This window comes from Clupea harengus, chromosome 5, assembly GCF_900700415.2.
Source record: "Clupea harengus chromosome 5, Ch_v2.0.2, whole genome shotgun sequence".
Taxonomy (NCBI): Eukaryota; Metazoa; Chordata; class Actinopteri; order Clupeiformes; family Clupeidae; genus Clupea; species Clupea harengus.
In genome coordinates this window covers 26,953,558-26,980,893 of record NC_045156.1, presented here as the reverse complement: position 1 = coordinate 26,980,893, position 27,336 = coordinate 26,953,558, and the positions used below count along the sequence as shown (strand labels likewise).

At 42.0% G+C, this 27,336-nt stretch overlaps 1 protein-coding gene across 2 annotated transcripts; it reads left to right on the top strand.

Moving 5' to 3' along the window:
- The first annotated feature begins 1,879 nt into the window (after positions 1-1,879).
- Positions 1,880-27,316, top strand: LOC105903398 (voltage-dependent calcium channel subunit alpha-2/delta-2-like). 2 transcript variants are annotated; one of them, XM_031568377.2, is made up of 38 exons: positions 1,880-2,309; positions 6,941-7,022; positions 11,243-11,359; positions 11,731-11,790; positions 12,468-12,512; positions 12,743-12,872; positions 13,263-13,394; positions 13,863-13,920; positions 14,490-14,540; positions 14,679-14,778; positions 14,875-15,036; positions 15,242-15,352; positions 15,746-15,824; positions 16,240-16,289; positions 16,767-16,856; positions 17,413-17,478; positions 17,850-17,924; positions 18,184-18,258; positions 18,651-18,722; positions 18,848-18,919; positions 19,041-19,102; positions 19,281-19,357; positions 19,830-19,890; positions 20,095-20,192; positions 20,706-20,796; positions 20,893-20,955; positions 21,183-21,286; positions 21,773-21,871; positions 22,207-22,298; positions 22,513-22,560; positions 22,832-22,903; positions 23,020-23,172; positions 23,548-23,600; positions 23,728-23,783; positions 23,957-24,083; positions 24,232-24,341; positions 24,668-24,750; positions 24,979-27,316. In XM_031568377.2, the coding sequence occupies exons 1-38, from the start codon at positions 2,194-2,196 to the stop codon at positions 25,078-25,080; spliced, it is 3,294 nt and encodes a 1,097-aa protein (XP_031424237.1). In that variant the 5' UTR covers positions 1,880-2,193; the 3' UTR covers positions 25,081-27,316. The 2 variants fall into 2 exon arrangements, with proteins under 2 accessions (XP_031424237.1, XP_031424239.1); XM_031568379.2 differs by lacking the exon at positions 12,468-12,512.
- Positions 27,317-27,336: the final 20 nt, after the last annotated feature.

The window sequence follows — 27,336 nt, the reverse complement described above, 5'->3', positions numbered from 1 at the left end:
CAGCGTCCAAAACCTACACTGCCTCAACACATTTTCTAAAGCCTACTAATCATCAGCTGCAACAGTATCCACAAAGTGAAAAGATTCAACTGTTGTCTTTCTTCCAGTGGTCTAGTAATTACTACAATGCATGACTTAGTTGTCTAGACTCTAGTGTCTTCATTGTGTCATTGGCACTCAAATTTCCCGATTCGCCATTCGACACTTCAAATTGAATTTCATCTATGTTTTTGCCATTACATAACTGAGTCTTTCTTGCTTGCTTGTTACCAAGACCCCAACTCTCTTTGAAACAGTCCAATAACCCCTAGAGATCTACTCCAATTAGGAAAGGATTTCTCTCCCAGAGGAACCCCAGCAGGAAAAGAGTGGTCAGTAATTATAGTCTGTTAGCAGAGGGGACGGGAGCACACTGAAGACCTGCTGGGCTGACGAGGAGAGTGCTCCGCTGGTAGAAGCTTGAGGCTGCCCTTTTATAGGTCAACAAGCTGCCTCTTTGTGGTGTCAGTGTCCAAGCAGTGGGACACCACTTAAATGCTAATATTTCTTCCAAATATCAAAAGTATACAAAAGTACAAAAGTACTCAATGTACGAAATGTCAAAACTGTGATATTCATCTTTTCTGCCTTTGAATTGCCCTCTGGCTGAAATGTACCATACAGAATACTGGGATCATTCCTGTCATGACAGCCAGTCTGTGTGTATGTGTGTGTGTGTGTGTGTGTGTGTGTGTGTGTGTGTGTGTGCTCCCTATGGGCTGGGGGGACCAGGTGTGAATGCAATCTGTGTTGTGTCATATGTCACAGACCCTTTACTTAACACCTGATTCCCTCCCAGCAGCCTTTTATTATTTAATCTCTCCAGAGGTTTCCTCTGAGCTGTGTAAATACTCCACTGTCCGCCCCCTGCCTTGCGTAACGCTCACATCAGTGTGGCCTTATTTCCGTGGTGATCGAATGACGAGAATCATGTCTAAGATGGCACAGAAAAGAAAGTATTGCATGAGACCACATACTAGCTGTCTTGTGGTTTATCCCACCAATAAATGCCTTTTGCGTGAGTGAATGGCCCTTCAGAGCAATGGCCCTTCAAAATTCCTGTGCACGTCCCTGGTCAGCAGTGTTGATCAGTCATGTCTGGCATTAGAACAAATGCTTGTGGAGATAAAGTGTGAGCATTAAAGATTTTTCAACAAAGCGAGTGCAATGCTAATGCAAGTTTAGTCCGTTTATTGTATCGGTGGTGGTGTATAGTATATGAATTGGGTCCAATGAAAAGTGTATTTGACATTCAAAAAATAAATTCAGTTTACGTGACAGCATTTCTGCGTTGGACTGAATACACTGGAGCAGAATATACCTCACTTTCCTGGATCTCCTTGGCAAAACCCAATGCATCAGAGCCTGAAGTTGGCAGGGATACAGATAGCTACCTCCCACGCAGTCTTGCTGGTAGAGATAAACCATACCATGCTAACGAGCACAGATGGATTTTGTGTACATTGCGTGATCCTAATGACAATAAGGGGGAAGACTGCAAATAATTGAATAGCTCTCACCTTATTCTGCTAGTTTAGAGAGGAGCCTATTGATTGTGCTCACACCAGCGTGGTGACAAAATTTCTTGGGTGTCTATTGAATGTATAAACTATGGGTAAACTGCAACTGGGCACTCAATGTGACTAAAAAGGCCCACTTACGTTCACAGTGTAAATCACTGGCGATTGATCTCATTGAATAGGGCTCACAGCTGGTGTCTATAGATTGGACATAGCGACCATTTAAGGCTGAGTGTGAGAACCATGAACCATGTGAGATCAACATATGACAATGTTCAAATGTTTCGTTGAGCATTTTTAAAATATGCATAACCTACGTCAGAGCACGAGTATCTCTGCCCCGCGGTGTCTCGAATGATTTGTGGGCACCTAGATTCGTACCCGCTCCCTGTCTCCCTCAATGCGAGCGAGCGCGCGTGCGACTCCGCAGCATCAAGGCAGCAGCAGCAGCAGCTTCAAATGATCGCCCAGCATGGAACGCGACATTCCCTTCTCCTACCATCGCCTTTACTTTAACCGTTAGCATGTCCCCAAGAATATACGATTCCTAACGACCACTTGCCTTACCTCGTTTCACGAGAATTGGTCTTGCATGTTTTTTTTAAATTTTTGCTCTTTGGCTTTTTAATGGAAAATGGCGATATGTTCACAGTCTTGCAGCATCGCCTGCCTTGTATCCGTCCAGATTATTCTGATTTTTTGCGTACCATGGCTTGGAGTAGAGAGTCACAGGTTTCCCCAGCAGTACACGTAAGTCCCTTTATTGAGAAGTCTTATTTTTCTGTTCATTGACGGCAAGCGCCCAGATCACGGATTATCACGGATCTCAATATATATTTTGCTGTGGTGCAGCAGGACCATGCCTGCAATCCACCCAGTTACTCAATGGGATGATTTGAAAATGTAATTCTGTCCACTAAATACGTTTCGATGTTCAAAATACCATTCAAAATACAAGCTCCGATTGATTTGCCTAACTATTAGCTTTGCCTAATAGTTTTCCATCTGTAGGGTTCGTGTGGTTTACGGCTGCTCTTGATTTCATGCTAAAATCCATCGTACCAAACAAATAACGCTGCGCATGAGGAATCATTTTGTTATGATTATGTCGAAAATGTGTATGATCTTGCTTGATCTTCATGTGTCTGATGCGTGATCTTACTAACTGGTGATCTAGTCTCCCTTGTGGTAGTCCACCTTTTGCAGTGTTCGTGCTGATGTATCAGCTGTTTCTATCCATAAGAACAGAATATCTTTTGTTGCTTATGAATCAAAAGTGGCGTTTTTTGTTGTTGTTGCAAGTGCACAAGATGTATCTTGATGGCGTGATGGTGTAAGTTCTGGGCTGGAGACGTGAAGATGGCTTATCAGCCAGCCCCCCGTGTGCGCAAGGGCAATGTTAAGGGCTCAAGCATTATATTATATGATATTACTTAATGCCTTTCATAGACACGAATGGCCAGATCACGTCTGCCGTGGCTGGTCATCATTTGCCTTGAGAGGAATTAAATATTTCCCCATGGTTTTAAAAAACCCTGGAGTTATGGTTTTAGTAGAGCTGAGTAAGGCACAGCTTGTGCGAGTGCCGGTTTCAAGGATGTTTTGATCCAGCTGCAGTATTTGTGTAATCATGGACCTGGTGCAGTGGTTTAGGATTGGAAGCCTTGGAGCAAGGTCTGCTTGTAGAGTTGTAATCCTTTGCTGAACCCCTGCATTTAATCCCTTTCTGTTCATATTTTCTTCAACCTCTCAGATCTGTGTAGCAGGCACAGCTGGTGCTTGCTATAGGAACTACCCCCCCCCTCCCAGGACAATCTCCAGTCTTGCCCTATATGGGAGTTACAGAGATTTACCAGATGCAACAGTAGTCCCTGGGACAGAAAACGAGAAAAGTCCCCTCCAATCAGAGTTAGAATGACTGAAATGGGCAACTGGTGGTCCAATGAGGGGAGGAGGTAGGGGATTGCTGTAACAGGGAAGTGTGGGGTGCGAGGGGAGGGGTAGGGGCTGATAAATTGTTGTAGTGGAGAAGGCAGCAGCCCACTCCCCTCACCCCGCAGTTTTTCCTGCTGAGTGCGATGAAACAACAACTGTTCCTCAGTCCGTCTGTCTGGCTCTTCCATACAGGCGAGTAGAAGCAGGCATGCATGCTAAGGAGCAGAAGAAGCAGCCGTAGCAGCTCTGTCCAATTAAGAATTAATGCTGCAGCAGTCAGATTTTATTCTGTCTCCCGCTCTCTTGGCTGCGCCTTCCCTCCTTCTGTCAACCCCTCCCTCCATCTCCAGCCCTTTGCTCTGTCTGCCTTCCTCTTTCTTTCTCTCTCTCTCTCCTCCCCCTTCTTTTTTCTCACCCACTCATAGCACTTTCCATGTCAACTCTCATGCCTCCCTTATCAAACTCCACTTCTCCTGCTCTTCCCCTCTGGTATCAGGTCTCTCGCTGCATGTCACTGTATCATGCCCCCTTCTCCATAGTTGGTTGTTTCCCAGCTCAGCCACACCTTCTTTATCATCTCACCCTCTCTGAGAAGCTGAATATGGGTCACGGCAGCTGCTATGCAGTTCCGTCATGTTTCTTTTACTCACTTACTCACAATTTTCCCTTGCTTTCTCACACTCTCATTTTTAATTGTGTTTTGTGTGTGTGTGTGTGTGTGTGTGTGTGTCAGGTTAGAGTGTGTGCGAGTGCATGTGTGTGAGGGGGTGGGGGTGGGGGCGGAAGCGAGTGTGCTATCTGTTCAATCAGCTCTCTGCCAGACTGAAGCGCACTATGGTCGTCCCAGTGGAATAGGTGGAGTGTGGAGGAAATGGAGCACACTCTCCTGGGTCCAAGAGTGCTTCAGCTGCCTTAGGATGATGCATACACTCACACATATACTCATACCAACATTCCTGAGTAGTGCTGCTTTTATCATGCTGCTTGATCCCATTGTACTGTGGCACACAATACAACACATAGGCCGATATGATGAATACATTCACGCATACTTGCGAAACACAATCCAAATCATTTACTTATTGTTTTTGCACATAGTTGATCAACCTCAAATTATTTTGACATGACCTCTAACATAAAACAGATCTTGCTGAGATATTTTAAGTACATTTCCCTTTAATCTTAAAGTATGAATCAAATATATTTATTTCTATTTTCTATTTTGCGGCATATGTATGCATCCCTCTAAGCTTAGGTTATTCAGAAGTAGAGCACAAAACAGAGTTAAGGAACAGGAACAAACAGCCCAGTGCTTCTGCAAGAATGCGTTCCCACAGGGACAGATGAATGAGCAGACTTAGAAGCAAATCTCCATCAGGCAGTCAGTGTCCTGACAGCGTGGTGTTCTTTTATCCTTATTTACAGTACATACCACAGCAGATACCAAGTGAAATACACTTCAGTCCTAAAATAGATTAGAATAAATTAAATGATAAAATAATAATAATAATAAGAAGAAGAAAGCAATTTAAATACATTCATGAAGACAATGGTACAATACTTGTTTTGTCCTCCAGTTCCCTGTAACCATATCTTGACATCTAAAACCAAATTAAAAGAGTTGTTTTTCAGAAACTGCTGACATTATATAGCACTATAACTCATCAGCTGTTATTTTGATAACCAAAACCACCATCTTTTTCACAGAAAAAACTGGCCTCTGAAATCTGCTATTTGTAGGCTACTTACACACTGTGTAAGGGCAGTATCAAACGCTTAACAGAATCAAAGTTACTGTACTATACTCCGTAGGTGTAAATTACAAGAGGCTAGTATTTTATAAACCATTTATTACTGCCAGGGAAGACATACACTGGGTGGTGAGTTGTGATTCCAGTAGCTGTACATGAGCTTTAAGAATTGTTTTTAATTTGTGTTGTCTATGAACTCCATTGAGTTGGCACAGATCCAGCCATGTCCTGACCTGGTGATGTAGTCTGAAGTGTAGGGCAGAGAGGAGTCATGATTGCATGTACTGTATGTAGACCATCATACATGATGGTGACTCCAGTAAGGTCCTTTGTTGTGAACTCATGTTATGAACTCATATTTGGCCCTGGTGTGTTGAAAGATGGTGTCCAGGAAATGTGTTCACGGGCTAAAGGGGGAGAGCTCGTGACGTGACATGGCCATGCCTTGGCGGGTAGAGTGGTTCCTGGGTTGTGGGAGAGTGGGTTTGGTAATAACTGGTCGTCTGTGAACCAGATCGGGGAATAGCCCATTGTGTCCCAGCAGTGTCCTGGTTCATTTATTTTCAGAATTCCTATTTGCATGTTCTCTGGTAGGCTGAGGTTATGGGTTGGAGCCGGTGAATGTGATGGGTTGACAGCAATGCTTCACGAGCCTGTCTGACGTGTCTGTCTGTCTGTCTGTCTGTCAGAACCTGAGGACATGACAATATCAGAGGTGCAAGGGCAGTATGCTCAGGTTATGTTTGGCTTTCCTTACTGGTTGTGCATATATGAGTTTAAAAATCTGTACCCGTTGTGACGGTGTCAATCAGCGACATGGCTTGCAGCAAAGAGTTCAAAATAATACAGTATGCTATAAATACCGCAATCAAACACAGACACAACATAGGTGTCAGTTACTGATGGCGTGTTGGAGTTGCTGCTGTCACTTCCATACTGTCATACTACTGGCATGGTGCATCTTAACTGGAGTGTAATTAGTACTGATGTTTCTAAATTTGCCAGAGAAGGCTGGGTTTGTTTTCACAGAAAGAGTTACAGCTTTTTATAAACATACTTAAAATTAACAGGAGTATAGCACCCTTGTTTGATTTTTTTTAGTTTAGTTCAGATGTCAAGACAAATCATTGTTTCATGTTTACATGGCCTCTCCTTTCAGTGGAAAAAGTTGTGGGAGACATAATCCACAAAATGGTTCATTGGACTAGCAACATTATTATTTTTGCTTGGATTGACTGCATGTTGTAGAATTACTTTCTTTGCGGTTGCGTACTCAGAGAAATGCCAGAAGGAAATATCACCATTATGAGTCAATCAGTGCCATGAATACTACATTGTTAGGAATAAATATGTTTTTGGTGGCGATTACAGTTTCACAGTGGTATGATCATCATGATCAGATAAGTTAGCCCTGTTAACCAGTCCTCTTTCGGACCGATCCATGTCATGAAATGGTCAAGGCTGTTCTGAGATATGATATATTCTGCAGGATTTTGTTCAGAGCTTGGGTTGCTTGAGGTTGCTGTTTTTGTGCGTGTGTGTGTGTGTGTGTGTTCAACCTGGTTAGACTCCAAGAAATAGACAGCACCTTATCAGTCATTTAATCTGTGTTTGGTGTGTGTTTGTGTGCATAGGATCCCTGTTTGTTTTCCTCCCTGCTCTTGCTAACCCGTCTTGTACTGTGTGTGTCCGTAGGATAATGCACTGGGCCAGGCGCATCGAGCAGGAGATTGACAGAGTACTGCAGCATATCAGTGGAGCCCAGCAGCTTAAGGGGGTGAGTGTGCCTATCTGACCGCCAGCTCTTCTGGGCTCCCGCCTCTTCTGTGTGCTGCAGTCTATATATTTACAGCTCTGGGAGAGGACCAAATGTGAAACACCTGTAGCTGACAACTCACATATATATAGATCATCTTTCCAATACATTCAGTCCAGTCCGAGTAACCATTAGCATGTAGAAAATATACATTACTGCAAAGGAGGATGCAATGCTTTTGACTGCCACACACATTGTGTCTACTCTAACTTGTACTCCGCTGAGAGAGATTGACTATGAAAAGTGAACCCCTTGAAGTTCACAAGACCTGGTGCCTTGGTGTTGCTAGATCATCTCTGCTACACCACCCTTGCGCAGACAGCTGGAGTGTGAATAATTGAATGGAGACAGGTGGATGGGTGTGGTCTTCCCCCTTGGAGAGTATCAGCTGTTCATTTTCCTGTCTGGTGGTGGCCTTTCTGTCGGACTCCCCCTTCCATGTGCAGATATGAGCAGACTGGTGTCTGGCGATGTCAGGTTTCTGTGTAAAAGCAAATAGCGAATCAGGGTAGACAGTTACAGATGTGCTTAGAAATGATGCGAAAGAGGAAGCACCATCTACATTCTGAGGTGTATAACTCATTCATATCACCTTATGTTCTGTTTGTGCTGTGTTAGACCTAACCTTGGGCTTATGAGCAGCTTCTGTGACAGAATTGTATGTGTGTTCAGTGTTCTGTGATACACAGTATGTGGAGGAAGTGCTGTAGGCATATACTGTACAGTGCTGTAGGTTATACAGGGGGATCACAGGCACTCTATCTCTCTTTTTTGCTTTTTATGCTGTAGGCATATACTGTACAGTGCTGTAGGTTATACAGGGGGATCACAGGCACTCTATCTCTCTTTTTTGCTTTTTTGTCATTCACGCTGTGACGGGCTGAGGGAGTATATCCAGCTTGTAGCGACAGACTTCTGGAGGTGTGTCCTGTTTTCCGTGGCAGATGCCAGGGAAGGCATGCCATCGGGCCGGACGCCGGAGCGCGTGCCTCTGCTCCTGTGTGGGAGCTGAACAGATGGTTTGGCCGCCTCCGGTAAAGCCTTGATGAGAGCCTGTGTAGTTTTTAAAAAAAATTTTCCATTAATTTACCCATAATCCTACAGAGGGTCTTGTACAGGATGGTGGACGGTGCTGCGGAGCGAGGGCCTCTTTAGTGTCATCCGTCAGCCCCTGCCCAACCCTTCAATCTCACTCAGCGCCCGCAGAGCCCTTTTCTCTCTGTCCAAATGCAACGTAAAATACTCATATCATTTGTGGATCTCATATCACCAGGGATTATGACTCATTCTGGAGAGCTTTTTTTTAATCTGTTTGCCTTTTCATTTTTTTTCCATAATTTGTTTGGATACAGTAGAACATTTGGACAGTAAAGTAGTATATAAATAAATAAAACATTAGCAGCCAGAGTGTAAATATATATCAGGATGGTAATAACTCTTTGTTCTCCGACCCTTCGATTGATAGTGGCAGAACAGAAGAGCAGAATAGAAGTAGAAGGCGTACTTGGTGTGCATCACCTATGTTGGTAAAGAATAAGAATGGATGACTTAATTCTTCTGAGACGTTGACAATGGATTTGTAATACATGTTGCCAGCTTTTCTTCCCCCAGGGTTGTGACCTGCAGTGAACGCTCCTTGTTCTCTGTTTTTATTGGCTTTTTATTCCCTGATCTCTGAACTCTGACCTCTGACCTGGGCTGGTAACGCAGCCGTAGGATGATCACGTGTTGGCGTATAGGCATGATTCTGCCAGCTGGGTGTCTCCGCCTACAGCTGTTTATATCACTCAGCCAGGGAGAGAGAAAAAGGATTTCTGTAGCACTTATTGAACATTATATTTTTCATTTGAAAACATTCAGATGTATCAATGTTCTGGTATTTAATTGTGCACGGATGGTGCCCTGTTTCTTTTGGAAGAATGTTTTGGTCTTGGTCTATGTAGGTTTTAAAACAAAAACACTGCACAAAATGTAAGAGAAGCTTTTGTAGCACCATCAGCAAATATAACTAAAATATATACTGTAAGTTAGTTAGCAAGCTAGCTAGCTTTTATCAGTTTCAACTGTGCTGTTGATGGTGTTTCAACGCAAGTCTTTTGGCTGTTAGCTAACTGGTTAGTTTTAAACAAAGACTTCATAATGCCTCTTTAACTGGTTTTCCTTTTCTATACCACTAAAGTTGTGTGGTGATAAATCATCATAGAAAGGCTAAATTTAAGTTGATCGATACTGTGTTTGCTAATGGGATTTTTTTTAAGTTGTGACATGCTGTTGGTGTGACCTGCTGCTGGTATGTTTGATCTAGAGATTCACATTTGGTCTTTTTACACGGGACAAATTGCCTCCAATTCAGCTACTACTGTCATTTTCACATGGTTTTGTACATCAATAAATGTCTGTTTAGCAATCATTGATCTGATTTGTCTAAAATGTAGTATGTATGCTCTGTATTGAGCATGCCTATTGTTATATTAAACTATCAGCTTACACACATAACTGTTTTCTAAGAATGTGTTATGTGTAATAGATAGATAGATATAAAGAGCATATAATGGTGGATGGACACACTTACATATTTCTGATTGTTTTTTTAGGTGGCCATTGTTTACATATATCGGGACACCCTAAAATATATGTCGTCAAATGTTTTGTCTTTAGTATAATTGAGCAATTCAGGATAATTGTCACACCATTAGTGTATTATAACTACATTGTCACACCATTAGTGTATTATAACTACATTGTCTTGAAAGGACCACGTGTCTTGTGCTTCTGCTATGGCACAGTTATATAAGTAAGTTAACGCCCTCAAGTCTCCCATTTTACAGAAATAATGGACTAGAGATGGAGAAAACTCCACAGCACTAAACCCATAATGCACATCAAATACATGTGCTGGTAACAGAACCTGGCTTATGAACATCAAATACATGTGCTGGTACCATACCCTGGCTTATGAACATCAAATACATGTGCTGGTAACAGAACCTGGCTTATGAACATCAAATACATGTGCTGGTACCAGAACCTGGCTTATGAACATCAAATACATGTGCTGGTACCGGACTGTGGCTTATGCAGTAGACTAGCCCTGGATACTCTAGCCCCTTCTCTGATCTGTATGTATGTTCGGGAGATCTTCAATATAAAACAATGTTACTGCAAACTCATTTTAGTGTGCCAAAATAAGAGTAACCCAAGACTCGAATGGTACACTGACGCCTCAAGTCAAGTTAAAAACTGCATAATGCCACTTTAGCATTAGGTCCATGTCTGCACATCAAAAATAACTGTTTTCTTCTGATCTTGGCTAAATTATCCCATGACAAAATGTAGTTCTACATGTAGCCGCTTCGAGTCAAGGATTTGAGTTGATGTCTATATGTGTGTTATGTATTATTAGTCTCTCAGCTTTGACTCGGAAGTATCATTGCTTGCAGTTATAAATATATAAACAGCATGAAATAGGTAATTGTCAAAGGGTAGGGCACCCATGAATTTTGTATTCATTGTAGTACGTGAGATTGACTTTACTTTACTTTACTTTACTTTACTTTACTTTACGCACGCACTATTATCTCTATCATGGTTGTGGTCTATATAGTGGATTTGCAGCAAAAAGTTCTGAAGTTTACTGAATATAACCAGGATTGCTATATAATGAAATAAAATCAGGCGTTGCAGATGATAGGAAATAGGAAATATAGGTAATAGGGTTATCCTTTATAGAAACTCTTTTAGATCATTGCCGAATTATTAACCCCTGTCATATGTGTGCTTTTTAAGGACCAGTGTTTTGATTGAGTTGGGAATTCTTGGTTCTTTGGTTATTTTACCAGTTTGCTAAAGGTCGTCTCGGGGCAAAACAATCACTCCTTGTCATTAAGCAGATTAATTATTTCAGAATTAATTATAAATGAATAATTGAGTCAGAATTCACTGTGTTGGCACTTGGATTTGAGATTTAAAGATTCTCACTTGGCAAGATCATGTGCTCTTGTTATGTTGGTGTCTCACCCCAATTTTCAGTGTCAGACCAATCATTAGTTTATTTCCCTTAAGTAACTCAATATCTGTCTGTTAGTGATATAAAGGTTGCTGATAGACACTACTGTCTATAGCCAGATATGTTACAGAGTTAGTCATACAGTGTCCTTTGCATCTACCTTTTTACGACCTAGATCTACAGTGAGAAAAGGAGACAGTACAGTCTGATGAAGAATGACCCCCAAGCTATGGTGGAGAAGGTGGCATCTGACATTGAGAAGCTTTTGGCAAAGAAACGCAAGGCCCTCAGTGTAAGTGATTTATCTTTTTTCTTTTGAAAGTCTGAACAATCCCATCCACTGAACCTCTCTCTCAGTGTTGTCATAGTAACAGTACATAGTGATATTTTCGTTTCAACTCCCTAGTTACAGTGACTTGACTTCTCCATTAATCCATTGTACATGTATTTTTGATGGTATTGAACTGTTTAACTCAACTGCATGACTCACAGCATTGCCAATATAGGCTTTAAATAACTGTGAGTCACACTTTAAGCTTCTTATTAATGCCTGCGAGATGATAGCAACAGGGCCAAATCCTCAATAAACTCATGTCAGTAAGCTTGTCTCCGGAGTGATTGGTCTTTCAGTACTTGCCATAATGTTTGAACTTTGACCCACAGAAGCTGGCCAGCGAGGCAGAGCGCCTGCAGAAGGAGCATCTCTGGCAGGACAGCATTAAGGTCAGATGCTCTGGAATAGGTGCCCACTCACCCAGCACTCTGTGTCATATCCCACTCACTGATGCCCTAAATGGCCATCTTGACTCACTGCCCGCCCACCTTCTGCCCAAAATGGACAGCTGATGATTTATTTACAGAAAGGGTGAACACCTAAAACTCTGTTTACAATCCAAACTTAAAGAACAACACAGTGGGTTAGAAGAGCATTAAGAGCAACACCCCCCTCTCATTTAAGCCCCGCCTTCATCTATGCCTCAGCTATTCAACATCCCAGAATCCCCTGCAGTGGAACAGCCTCTTGTCATTGGTGCCACGCCTGCAAAATATAGTGCGTGAGGATTCTGCAGAGCAAAGCGTAGACTTAAAGAGCTCATGCATCTCACGCCAAGTAGCATTAAAGCGCACCACTGCGATTCTGTGCACTGTGGTGTTTTTAGCAGAGGGCTTGGGGTCGCTTTGAGTCCTGCAGATAGTGGCAGTCCACTTTTCTGGTTGATTCAGTCCACTAGGCCTGAGAGAGAGCACAGAGTGCAGGCCCCTTGACTCAGTCTCGCCCCCATCCTCGCCACTGGGGGTTTGGCCACGCTGCCGTCAGGTGGAAGTGTTGGGTAAAATAAGCAGCTAGAGCTGCCATGTTCTCTCTCTCTCTCAAGAATCCAATTCATATGTTTTTGTAGGAGCTGGATATGAAGTATTATGATTCCAAGGCAGACCTGGACTATGTGAGTTATGACTATTTGGTTTTTATTCTAGAACTCTAACTGTTGTAACAGTTCAGTTTTATAATGATGGCTTGGCATTTTGATAATACATCCCTAAGTCATTACTTTTTGCTTTAACTCTGAGTACCTGAGGCACAGATGCTTCACAGATGACAACTTTTAAATCTCTCTCTCTTCTCTCTCTCTCTCTCTCTCTCTCTCTCTCTCTCTCTCTCTCTCGACCTCTGTAGTACTCCATGGAGGGTGATAGTGAGCCGACAAACTCGTTGGAGTTAGAGTTTGTTTACGATCCAAACTTCAAGAACAATGTCAATTATTCATTCACTGCAGTACAGATCCCCACAGACATCTATAAGGGTGGTAAGGACTTTATATGCAATGCTCTGATTCAGCACACATACAAATAAACAAATATCAATGTGTAAAAAAATTGTCTGAATAAGGTAAATTAGTGCTTTGCCCATGCTTCATTTGAGCTTTGTAAATAGAGGATACAAATAGACTGTGCAAAATAGACGTATTCATTCAAGCTAGTTCTACAAGGATAGTTCCAATGTCCAACTGAAATATGGTTTGAGTTTGTTGGACACAATTGTATATTTTAGTATATTGTTTATCCCTAACATTTTTGGAAAATAAGGACACAAAATAAGGGCACAGAATAAGGGAACAAAATAAGCTATACAAACATGGAACACCACCACCACCACCACCAGAAATAAAACTCCACCAATGTCCCTGCTCTTGTAGCGCCATTAATCCTGAATGAGCTGAACTGGACACAGGCCTTAGAGAAGGTGTTCATGGAGAACAGTCGCGATGACCCCTCCCTCCTCTGGCAGGCTTTTGGGAGTGCCACAGGCGTCACCAGGTACTACCCAGGTATGTCCACCAAACCCATCCACGTGGATTTATGCGAGAAGTTGATCACTTAGCCCGTTTTGTCCGAAATTTTTCAATGCAATACTTTTCTTTACAGTTATTTACTTTTTTTTTTACGATATTTAGCTCTAGTTTTAGCACCATCAACTGATTTCCAACCTATTTCCCCAGACAGTTGAACATTGAGACAAGAATAAATTATTCACATGTATGTGCCCTAAATAATTCATGGAGATGTTTTCATTTCCATATCTGCAAAGAATAGAAGAAACACCACTGATGAATGTCACCAGTGTGCATATGTGCATTGATGTAATATAAGTATATAAGTATATAATGTATATAAAGTTATTGTATGCATGTGCATTGATCGGATGCATACGATGCATATGTGTATATATACAGTATTGTCAACGGTATGCTTGGTTGTTGGTCTGATTCACCTGGTGTTGCTGCTTCCTTCCTCAGCTACACCATGGAGGGTGCCTGATAAGATTGACCTTTATGATGTCAGAAGGAGACCCTGGTGAGCATGTCAGACGCCCTGGATGACTGTCTTATGACTCAAATGATGACAAAAACTTTAACCTGAAACAGAAATGATGAGGTTTATTCTTTTACTCATACCACTCGTAAAAGCGAGAACCAAATACAACCGTTGTGTTGTCCCAATATTACCCAACACTGAGACGTACATGGAAACATCTAGAACTGAAATGTCTTTCTATTAAATACATTATAATATTAGGATATAGACAGCTTGTTGCAGATATTAACCTCCTAAATGAATTCATGGCTGGCAAATTGTGGTTGAAACTATGATAAACCGAAACAGTGGGATTCCCTGTCTGGGCTCATCATGGGAGCCTGGACATGTAGAACCCACTATGTTCATTACATGTTTGGCGTATCAATTGGTGGCACTGACATGCAGTCTTCATAATGCTTGGATGTCTGCTGTACTCTCATGCAGTGCGCTTTCCCCATGGAATGGGGAAGTTATTCCGTTTTATTCCGTTTTACAGTTCTTCTGTGTGATGTATGCCCAGATGCGGAACATCATTTGATATGTTGCCTTCCCATTTCTCTTCTCAGGTACATCCAGGGGGCCTCGTCACCAAAGGACATGGTCATCCTGGTCGATGTGTGAGTATTATTTACAGCTGTTTCCACGGAGCAGTGTGTCGGTGGTCACTCTGGTAATGTGCTCTAACCAGAACATGACCTGTGACTGGACACCTGGAGGCTCAGTTGTTAAGCAGCGACCCCTTAATTTGCCAACAGGAGTGGCAGTGTGAGCGGCCTGACCTTAAAGCTCATCAAGGCATCAGTCATGGAAATGCTGGACACGCTTTCAGATGATGATTATGTCAATGTGGCTAGAGTGAGTGTGTTTTTGAGCTGGAAACTGAATAATGGAAACACAACTATGGCTATGATAAGTAAACCAGTGACACTGACGGCTCGTGTTTCTCCCCAGTTCAATGAGAAGGCAGAGCCGGTTATCCCTTGCTTTGAGCACCTGGTGCAGGCTAATGTACGCAACAAGAAGATCTTTAAGGATGCCGTAAATCAGATGCAGGCCAAGGGCACCACGGAGTACAAGTCCGGCTTTCACTTTGCCTTCGACCAGCTTCTGAACGTGAGTCATCGCTCTGGAGTGCTAGCGCTTTAGCTTTGGCCCCAAATATAGCCTATTCCAGAGATGAGTCTCTCCTGCTCTGGACTGAAATAGTGCTAAATATCATTTCCTGTTGTAGCTTCCACTTTTGCCGTCTCAATTGAACCTCTTTTCCTTATTTTCTCCCACTTCATCCACCTCCCATTTCTGTCTCTTTCATTTGCAGAAAACAAATGTGCCACGAGCCAACTGCAACAAGATGATCATGTTGTTTACAGACGGTGGTGAAGATCGAGCTCAGGACATTTTTGAGCAGTACAATTGGCCTAACAAGACAGTAAGTGTCTTAATAAGTTAGAGGTTTATCAACTTTGGGGCTGTATTAAATGGACTGTCATTGGCTGTTTAATGATGAAACTCCAGTGTATGTTGTCATGCTGGAAAAAATGTACACTGAAAGGGAAATATTGCTCTCCAGCATGCTAACATTCCCATCCCACTTGGTGCTACAGCAAGTAATAAGTAATGAATAAGTTCTTGTGCTTTTGTTGTTAGTTTTTTCTCTTTTTTTCCAGTGTCTAAAAGTGTCCATGTGGACCATGACTGCTTATATGAAGCCTGGCCTGCCCTACTTTCTTGTGACACACTCTGGGCTTTCATAATGAATGAGCTGTAATTGCTGAGATACTTTACACAAAATAAATGTGTCCATCTCAATTTTTTTTTCAAGGTCCGAGTATTCACATTCTCTGTGGGGCAGCACAATTATGATGTCACCCCTTTACAGTGGATTGCTTGTGCTAATAAAGGTGAGAATGTATTCTGGAATTATATATAATATTAATACTGTATAATTTAAGTAACAGTAAAGTATTGTTAAAGAGGTAGAGGAATAGAGTCATATATAATATTAATATAATTTAAGTAACAGTAAAGCATCGTTAAAGAGGTAGAGGAATAGAGTTTCATATATAATATAAATATAATTTAAGTAACAGTAAAGCATCGTTAAAGAGGTAGAGGAATAGAGTTTCATATATAATATAAATATAATTTAAGTAACAGTAAAGCATCGTTAAAGAGGTAGAGGCGGATAACATGCGTTGCTGGCATCCTATTGCCTAGTTTGTCCCCTTTTAATGTGCCTCATTTTCTTTTGTCTTTCTCTCTCTCTCTCTCACTCTCTCACTCTCTCTCTCTCTCTTTTTCTCTCACTCCCTGCAGGATACTATTTTGAGATCCGGTCCATCTGTGCCATAAGGATTAACACACAGGTCAGTGTCTCTAGTTCTCATTATGCTGCTGTTCACAGGGAAGCATGTGTTTTCATATTTGAATCAGAGATGGGACTGCGTTCCTGCCATATGCACTCTCATCTTACTGTGGGCCCTAGCCCTGCGTATGCCACCTGCTCTCTCTGTATGTTTGCATGCTGTGTCCCCACTTACTGTACATTCCACAGATGTGTCCCTGGAGGCCGCATCCTCTGAGTACTTCAAGTCTGCATACTATATTTCTAGCATAACCACAGCACCCTTTGGTATCTCAGCTCTCTTCAAATATTTCACAGTTCATCTCTGCATGCCCTCGCTCTGTTTCCATGGATGTATACTTAAACTGGACCCATGGCATGTCTGCATACTAAGTATTCATATTGAGTAATTTGCATACCCAAACATTTTTGTCACATGTTTTGTTGATTGTAGTTTTTGTGAGTATAATTGCAACCTTTTGTTCCTCTGCTCTGATAGGAGTATTTGGATGTTCTTGGACGACCCATGGTCTTGGCTGGGGATGAGGCCAAGCAAGTGCAATGGACCAATGTCTATCAGGATGCATTGGTGAGTGAGCTCACTACCTTATGTAACCTTAGGTAAACAGCTTAGTTTTGTCTTTGCCTGTGCGTTTGTAAGTAGGCACGCTTGCATACTTGTGCTGTTGATATTTGTTAAAGGAACAATGTGTAGTTTTTAGTGGCATCTAAGGGCACGGTTGTTGTATTGCAACCAGGTGAATATCCTTCCTTTACAAGTATGTGCATGTACCTACGGTGGCTGTCAAATGCTATAACAACCCGAAAAGCCCTATCTCGAGCCAGTGTTTCGTAAAAACATTGTAGTGCAACATGGCAAACTCAGTGAAAGATGACCCACTCGCTATGTAGATATGAATGGCTCATTCTAAGCTAACGAAAACACGATTCATAGTTACAGGTAATTAATTATACACTAATGAAATCATAATTATGAATACTATATTCCATTTCAACTAATAGATACAAGTCATAACTGCACACTGTGCCTTTGATGGATGTATGTTTGGAGAGTAGTGTGATGTCACTATGTGAGGGAAGCACGATCTGTGATTTGCTTCATATTCTTGTAATGCTGTTTACAGGGCCTAGGACTGGTGGTGACTGGGACCATACCTGTGTTTAACCTGACTGTGGAGGGCAACTCACAGGTACTGGCATGCCAGCGCAGACTCTTGTAATCATGCCTGCTAACTATTTATTCTCTGACTGAAAAAAATCAGTCATTGATTTGGGGATTGCATCAGAAATTTCATAGAGAAATTTAAGAGAGCATTAGAGACCTCTAGAATATACCATCAGTAGAAAAGAATGATGGTCTGTTTTTTTTTTCACTATTCTTTCTTATTGTGTTTCTAGTCAAGTACTTGTTTAAACATCAGATTAATATTGGAAAATGTATCTAACCTTGAAGAGAATAAGCACTACAACATAATAATAATTGCTTACTTTTTGAAAGCTGTCAACTTTTTGTTGTTCAAAGTGAATATTATCTAAGTGTACATTTACTTTTCCATCTTAGAACCAACTTATACTGGGGGTGATGGGCATAGATGTTCATCTGGATGAAATCAAGAAGCTTACTCCTCGCTACAATGTGAGTATATTACTGTACATGTTCTCTCTATATCACAGTGATACACAAACCCTCATCATTTAACATATTAGAGGGGAACACGGCCGAAGTGAACACAACAGCCTCACATTTATCTCTAAATCTCTGTGATATGATCCCTTTATGGATCAGTCCTTTACTGGAAATGTAAATTACTCAGGAAGTGAATGAAAATAGCTGAAAAATAATAGGAAAATAATAGGAATAAACAGTCTAAATCTTCCTCTCTCTATCCTCGCAGCTCGGAGCTAATGGATATGTGTTTGCCATTGATCAAAATGGCTACCTCCTCCTCCACCCCAACCTGCAGGCGAAGGTCTGTGACTGTTTCCTCTGCTGATCTATCATTACAGTAATGCTTCTGCAACATGTTTACAATGTCTCACAAGAAACTGTTTCCAGATCACAGGTTGTTCATGAGAACTGCGCTGCAGTGTTTTTTAACAGTGTATTGTGATATCGATTGTGATTGTGGTATATGACATTCACTGTTTCCAATCTGATGCATGTTGTCAGAATATTACAGCACAAGGTCTCAGCTGTGCTTTTTCACCATCATTTTTTATTAAAAAAATGAAATTATTGACAGTAGAATTCCTTGGTGATCACTGAATTTATTGCTGCCTAGTGCAATGTTGCAATGCTACTCCCAAACAAATCTTCACATGCGTAGCTGTGCACAGATGCTGACTTGCTTTGTGTCCCCAGGCCGTTGACCTCCCAGAGCCAGTGACGCTGGACTTTTTGGATGCAGAAGTAGAAGATGCCAAAAAGCAGGAGGTTAATACTCAGATTCCATCTTATGTGTAGCTTCATCCTGTCATATGTGACAGGTCCTGGGCACTGACATGGCGAGGGAAATGAAAGTGTCTGAATTTAAGAATCGTTATGTTTTACCACTCCAGATTCGGCGGCAGATGATCGATGGCAAACTGGGGGAAATGACAATTAGGACACTGGTCAAATCCATTGATGAGGTACGTTTCTTGTCGGTTTTATTTGTACTTTTTGGTTGCTTTCTGGTGATTATACTGTATTTTGTAGACTTAAAGATCAGAATGAAAAAGGTAAAGACAAGTCTTTTTGCCCTTAACATAGAAATACATCGATGAGGCTGAGCGAATGTATACCTGGACTCACATCAAAGACACCGACTACAGGTTGGTTCACATGGGTCGAGGGAATCAACTCTTGTTGATGTGAAGCTCATATATTCTTGGCCTAGTTTGGGTCTTTTATCTGCAGGGGTGTTTCACTGAAGTTGTCTCTGATTTTTTTCCTCTTCTCTTTTTTTTCTTCCTTCTTACTCTTTTCATGCTTCAATTGTGCCCACTGCAGTTTGGGTCTGGTACTGCCACCCTACAGTGAATACTACCTTCAGGCGGACTTGAGCGATGTGATATTACAGCTGCAGTGTGAGTATCTGACATAAGGTTTCCTACACCACAAAAGGCATCTGACCACAGTCTCTGTTCACCGTAGCCTACAGCCCATTATCTTCTGGGTGTGTTTTAAGTGCTGCTGCCATTAGCAAAGATAGCTTTTAGGATCGCGTTTCCATTTTCCTGCTCATTGTGCAAAAATAATCCACATTGTCCCATGAGGGGGGTTATTTTGAACTTCATCTGCTGTGCTGCTTTGCATATCACGAACGAGCTGAACCCGAATGTATGCCTGGAGCACTTGACATCTTTGGTTTTGTCCTGGATTAGAGACACTGGGTTATTTTTCAGGTCATATTTAGGAATGTGGATACATACATAGATTTAACAACAGCATATAAAACACAGTGGAGCTATAAGTTAAGAGCCTTTTGAGGGGACGTATGGCCACTGTACCACACTGACTCGACCTAAGCTGACACAAACTATCTCTTGTTTATCGTAGATTTGCAGTCTTTGCTCCCAAACTCGTTTGAGTCGGGCGGGCATATTTTCCTGGCACCAAGGTATGATGACCTGTCTAACATGTTCATTCAGACGCAGAAAATCTGTATAGTGCTGTATAGTATAGTATATATATCTGTATAGTATATGTGTATGTATGAGCAAACGTGTTCAGTGGGGCTGGGTTCATTTAGTTGTTCCGGCGTTCGTTCTGTATGAGTGGAGTGTTTCTCTCCATGCTGATCCACCCCTCTCTCTCTCCCCAGGGAGTACTGCCAGCGTCTCCCCATTGCGGAGAACAACACCCAGTTTCTGGCAGACTTCATCTCCTTTGTGGTGAACCTGAGACCAGACTCGGAGGACTGTGAGTCCCCTTTTCATCCTTCTCTTTACCCCCTTTTCCCCCCTGGTGTGCCCTTGGTCTCGATTGGATACTGAGCTGGCTGAGCTCTAAGGTCATAGGTCACTGGACTGATACTTGTGCTTGATTCTGCATTATTGGTCAGTGGCAGCCTTTCAGCTTTCTTGTTAGAAGGAGTAGGATAAACCAGGGCTAAGATACATGCCAGTGAATTTTTTTTTTATTTTATTTTTGTGTTATGGAGCACAAAAAGTAGTTCAGCAACAATGTGAGCGAAAAAATGTACCCAGAAAGCCTGGCCGTATTATTTAAAGCATAACTACTGGTTCCTGCCTTACACTACCGTGCTGGTAATATCTGTGTGCAGTGCTTCATTACATGGACATTCTGAGTGATGGTCAGGATGTAAATGCATATAAATAAACTTGTGTAAACTCAAATAACTCAAATAATTGATAATTGATGTGTGTGTGTCTGTGTGTGTGTGTGTGTGTGTGTGTGTGTGTGTGTATATAGGTAATCAAGACCTCATTCACAACCTTCTTTTGGACTCAGAAATCATGTTTCAGTTGGCTACAAGGGTGTGGAAGAGCAAAGACCTCGACACGTAAGAGGCAAACTCATGCCACAAATATATCAACATATGCATGGCATACATTTTACATGGAGGACTGACTCTTGAAATTGAACCCCCTTTTTGTAGGTATGGCTTCCTGGCGTTGTTTGCAGCTACAGAAAGTGGGATAACACGTGTTTACCCCAAAATGTGAGTTTTACTGTGTGTTCTGGTAGATTGTTATGACTTAATGCAAGACTTAACATTTTACATGTTACATTTTTAGTACATTAAATTGATTTTATCATTTCCTATATATATATAATCACTCTTCCTGACTGGATGGACTTTGTGGTCAATATAAACGTATTGATTATCGCAAAGCACTGCTTCAAAAAGGGCATGTATAGTTACTGGCAAGAACATGTTTTTTCTAGGGCCGCTGATTCATGGGATGAAGACCCAGAGCCCTTCAACACCAACTTCTACCGCCGGAGCTTGGACAACAAGGGCTACATGTTCAAGGCTCCCTCTCGTGTTTGTGAGTCAGACCACGCTTCGGCTCATTAACTTCAGAACAGAGTGCTGTCCTTAAGCAGTCTTGGGTCAAGACACAATCATTGATTGAGTTTGATGGCCTGGCACTGAATGCGTTTGTCCTGCAAGCTCAGTTGGAGCTGTGAGATGTTATGCAATTGAGCTGATCCAATTGCTTTTAAAGTAGTGTCGGGTCATTATCAATACAGTCAACACAATACAGTGAACAGCTTGAGACAATTGTCAGTTTTGTCAGTTATATTTATTGTGTGCAAATGTTGCTTTATTGTACTTATATTTATTATCGTAAATGATACTTAGATCAGTTAATGTGTCCGTCTCTGCTGTTTGTTGGCCTCCTTTGAGGTTTTGACTGTGGTGGGAGTGAACACTTATCTCTGCTTCTTAGAGAGTGAGCAGGGCATTCCATTTAGCCTAAGCACAGTGACATGTGTAGAACTCTGAACCTGGTGTTCCATTCACTCCACAGCCATGGATGACCCCCTGACCTCTGAGAATGGCACTGTGGGTATTCTGGTCAGCACTGCTGTGGAGGTGTCAGTCGGGGGCAGGACTCTGAAGCCGGCAGGTGGGTGGGGTCGAGAGCCTGCCAAATGGTTCAGTCCTTGGTGTCAGTAGGTTAATTGTGTCCTCTGTGTACATTGATTTCATTCAATACTGTACTGTTTTTCAGTGCTCATCTAAATTCAACGTTGCTTTGAGCAGTCTTCGGCTGTTCTTTCACTGTGTTATTTGATTTAGTTAATGAGCTTAACTTTAGAGAAGTGTACTGTGGAGCCCATACCAAGATGATACAAGTGCCCTTGGATGATACATGGCTTAACTAGTAAGAAAGTCTGTGGTTGTACTAACTGGTGTTCTGTATCTCTGGCACCCCCTGCCTGTTGGGCTTCTCCTGACCAGTGGTGGGAGTGAAGCTGGACCTGGAGGCTTGGGTGGACAAGTTCAAGATCTTGGCCAGCAATGTCTCTGACAATCGTCAGGGCCCTCATAAGGTGACTTGGCATTTTCCTCACACTAGCCACTTCATTTTTGTAATAAACTTATATGCTCCATTTACATAAGTTCCTCAAATTGTATAAAGGTGGCACAGAGGTGGGGGGCTACTGTATCATTGTACATCCTCCCTAGAGCAGGGTATATGGGCCCTGGTGAGTTTGGTTTCTGATGGTTGCCTTTGGTTTGACATTTCTGTTTGATTCTGTGCAGTGTGGGCCTTCCAGAAGCTGTGAAATGGACTGTGAAGTAAACAGTGACGTAAGATACATAAATATAAATATATATATATATAGTATATACACACACAAAACTCACACAGGTGATACTTTCATGATGTGACCATGAAATCCTTTGTCCACAGTAGCTGCATATATCTCAGAACATATTACATTTGATTTAAACCTACATTAGTGGGATAACTGTTAGCACCTGTACTACTTATAGTGATGCCAAGTGTGCTTCTTACTGTCCCTAGGATCTACTCTGTACTACTTTTAGTGATGCCAAGTGTGCTTCTCACTGTCCCTAGGATCTGCTCTGCTACCTGATCGATGATGGGGGTTTCCTGGTTATGTCCAATCAGAGAGATCATTGGAAAAAGGCAAGTTGCCCCAGCTGATGAAGCTACTGATGATGGTGTAGTGGCAATAGTAGTGGTAGTAGCAGCAGCAGTGTTACTCTATAGTTACTCTTCTAGTTGATCTGTCTCTTCCTCAGGTGGGACTGTTTTTTGGCGATGTGGAACCCTACCTGATGCACGCACTGTACGAGAGCTCCATCTTTGGTCGTCACCAGACCTTCCAGTACCAATCTGTGTGCGAGCCCAGTACCAGCAGCCACACCGGGGCAGCCCCCAGGGGCATCTTCGTGGTGAGATGTGGCGCTTTCTGTCGGCATGCCGTTTTTACTGGATACAGAACAAAGGAAAGTGCATATCACAGAGTGATGTCACGATTTAATTCTGTTTGATATATCAGGAGCGAGACCAACACAATGTTAAGTACTTGTGTTTAGTTTTGCTAGTATGGTACACAAGCTATAGGTTCTTATTGATAGAGTTGATTGAGTTGGATTGGTTTAGTGCTATGAGATCGAGTGACATCTGTACAGCACCCTAGTTAAGGTGAACAGCATTCATTGTGAGTTGATTGTACAATATAAATGTACTTCTCTCTCCTCCTTTCCCTTTGGAAATTAATCTGTTCCTTCTTGGTCTTTGTGTCTCTCCCTTTTTTTGTCCCCCAGCCCTCCATAGCTGACTTTCTCCGACTAGCTTGGTGGTCTTCAGCAGCTGCGTGGTAAGACCCTACCCATGAGCACTGTCCACACACATCATTAGAACTATAGAGGTTGACAAATAAACATGTAGAAATGGAAGTCAGCTGTGACTTCACTCCACTGAAATAAACTCTGTCACATTCATAGGACTCTACTCCAGCAGATGCTCCATGTACTTGCCTATAACAGCTGGTTCAATGTTGGTATGTATAGGCACATTACATAATGTAATTGTCCTGGTAATAATAGCACATATTTCTGTCAAGATACCCTGGTATTTGGGTGTGTGTCTGTACAGTAACCCTCTAAATAGGAGAAACAGGGTGAATGTAATATGCACGTGTTGGTATTTTGTGAGCAAGTGTGTTCTGTTTAGATGATGCCATGGCTGACAGCTTCGACTCAAGAGGGGGCAGTAGCTGTGTGACCATCCAGAGCCAGTTCTATTTCACTAACACTACCAATACCTACGACATGCTACAGGACTGCGGAAACTGTTCAAGGTGTGTGTGTGTGTGTGTGTGTGTGGGCGTGCACATTTTATGTCTTACATAACTCATACTCTCTCACACACAGCCACACGTGCACATAGACATGTGCTTAATTCTGACATTAGCTTCGAGGAGAAAAGCTGATACATCTTTCTTTAAGGTTGTTCCACTCCAAACGGATCGAGAACACCAACCTGCTCTTCGTGGTGGCCGAGACCCTGCCCTGCGGCAGCTGTGAAGTGGAGCGGCTGACCCTCCTCAAGACTGACTGTATCCTTCCGTTGGCTCAGAAACACCTGTGTGCCTGCTACCTCACACGGGCACATCTCGTGTCACTGCTGCTGGATGGATCATTGTATCGATGTAGATGACTGTTTATTATGGAACGCTCACATAGTGAAACAGACACACACACACACACACACACACAGCCTGCAGATAGTCACTGATACAGATATAGACTAGTTAAATCATAAGGTTTTAGTAGTATACATACGTACATACATATATACATAGCAGTATAGCTGCATTTTGACCTCTAGTGCAGGCCACTGTGGTGTCCATTTTGTTGTGCTTCCTCAGCCTCTCCACTCCAGTTCACGAGGAGAACCCTTGTGAAGTCCTGAACGCTTCCCGCTATCGCAAAAATTCAGCGAAGTGCTTTGACTACAACACACTGGTAGGGCATCAACCATCACATGGTATTGTCATTGTCAGAACTATCCATTTAATCCACAATATCCAATTTATTGGCCATGCATTTCCCAGAATTGAACACTAGTGAACACGAGTGTGTAACCCACACAGTGACTGACAGTGCCACATGACGTGTCTTGCTGGTAACAGATGCAAATGTTTCTCTTTCTCCCTTCTTTCCTTGCTCTCTCTCTCTCTCTCTCTCCCAAAGGAGAACACAACGGAGTGTGGAGGAGGCTACTCTCTCCAAGCCTCCTTTGGCCTCCTCATATGGGTGAAGATCATTTCATATTACCTCACGGGCAGTTCTTGAATGGAGGCCAGTCAGAGAGAACTGCCATTTGTCTTCTTTCTGCTGTTACATTTCCCATGTCCTCCTCCCCCTCTTTTTGTCATCTTTCAAGTTTTTTTTTCGACCCTGCCTCTTCCTCTCAAGTCCAGTATTATCCACATTATCTTATCCGAGAGAACTTTTACAGGAAATGTAAGTTTTGATGGAAAAAAAAATGTGTTGCCATATGTGTTAGATATACTCTGAACTTTGCTTGCCAAATTGAAAACGTTCAAGGGGAAATGGGAAAAGTCTTTAAATTCTCATTAGCAAGTCTGACTTGGTTATGAATAAGCATTATAAATAATGATAATATATTGTGCATTATGCATTTTGTGCAGTTATTTAAATTGTTCTTTTTGGTTGTAGTTCTAGAATGTCTGTTTTTTTCTTCCAGAAGGTTGCCAAAGTCAGGCTTCTGTACGTTTTCTTTTGTTGTTTGTTTGTTTGTTTTGAGGAGTGGGGGTGTGTGGAAAGAGTATTTTAAGCATCTCACCCTTTTTCTCTGGCTCAGTTCCTTGACTGGTGGCGCAAACCTATCATTTCTGGTTTTCAAAAAGGATTTGTGAAGATGCTGAAAATATTTTTGTGTCAGTTTTTGCAGAAATGTTTCTAGAATGTTTCATAGGACGTGTATATAACGTCTGCCTGGTGTGCCACCCAAACGTGCCTTGGTGCACTGCTCTCCCGTTGGATGGATGTGGATATTGGCTGTGGTAATTTGGCTTCCAGAGTATTCTGAGGACCTTGTTCACCAGTAAAGCACTTTGTAGGAACGCTAGTCACAACTTGTGACAAGATCAATCCTAGACCATGTGCAAAATGTGCCCAGGACACCAAGAGCTTGGATATATATGTATCGCCTCCCTTCAACAAGATACACAACTGTGTCTTCATACAGATGAACAAAACAAGACCTGGTGGACCTTCGGCAGTCATGTAAATCTATGCCTCAGATGTCATGCTGAGGGGAATGTGTGCAAGATTGGAATGATGGCTGGGAATGGGCAATAGTGTCTGGTGTAGTCCTCTTGTATGTCCATGGTGGAGACCAGAGATGGTTGTTTAAAGGTCTGTGTTTCCCAGTAGAAGCACAGTGCCCTTCCTCTAGGACAGCAAGATGGACCTAGGACTGAATTTTTTCTTTTGAAGTAATGTTTGTTTGGACGGTGAACACATGAATATATTTGCTGCATGATTAAAGGGAAGAGGTCTGGAATGTTTAGATATTGAGAAGCACGTTTTGAAGTTACCCTATCCACTGTTTCCAGAGAAAAATCGTGATCATTTTTCAGAATTTGTTTCTTGAAGGAAGATCCTTATTTGTATTGTGCACACAGTGTGGGCCAACTTCATGATCTGTGTTAAAGGGTGATGTGTAGGGGACACAGTTTAAACCTTTTGACTTCGGGCACTATATTTTAACCCAGGTGTCATGTTTACTGCATTTTGATTGGCTACAAGTGTTCCGCACTGATCAAGATGGCTGTATTGCATGTTGTGAATACAGAGACAGTGAAATGCAAACAGTACTGACCAAATCAGCTTTACTGTTTCTAAGCACAGTCTAGCTTTATTTAAATGTTACTCCATTAACTTGATATTTTTGCCATTTTAATGAGGGAGGCCTGATTTTTATTTATTTTTTCTGAACCTAAATGATGGATGTGATCGAATGCCCCGTGCATTCCTGTGTATTATGAGAATATAGTATACAATTTCAAAGCCAAGATAAGATGATGAGATCTACAGGTGAGAAGTTGTAAAAGGCTAGTTGTACATAGTGGTACAATTTTACGGGATTATTTATTTTAAATTATTCTTTGCTCTTTAACCTTGGCTGAGCGTTTGTGTGTGAAATGTGAATATTCAAACTGTGACAGTGCGTTTACGCTTGCTCTCTTTCGCTGAATCCTAATCTCTCTTTGCATCATGCAGAAGGAAGATACATTTTTCTATAAAGGTTTTCATTAGTGTTGTATGCAATTGAAGATTTGCGGGGGCTCTTTGTCCCTCTTTGTTTATTGTCATGTTTTTAATGATGTTGTTGTTTGTAAAGAGGCACAGCACCTCTTTTCAGTCTTCCGTCTCACTTCATTTTTTTGTACAGAGGCACAAAACAATGGAGGAAAAAGGCTAACTTTGTAACATAACGTGTAGGTCACAACAATGTTTATAAGAGATTGGTGATTTAAAGATGTCATATTTTTCACTTCAACCCAAGATGAAGTGTGTCTG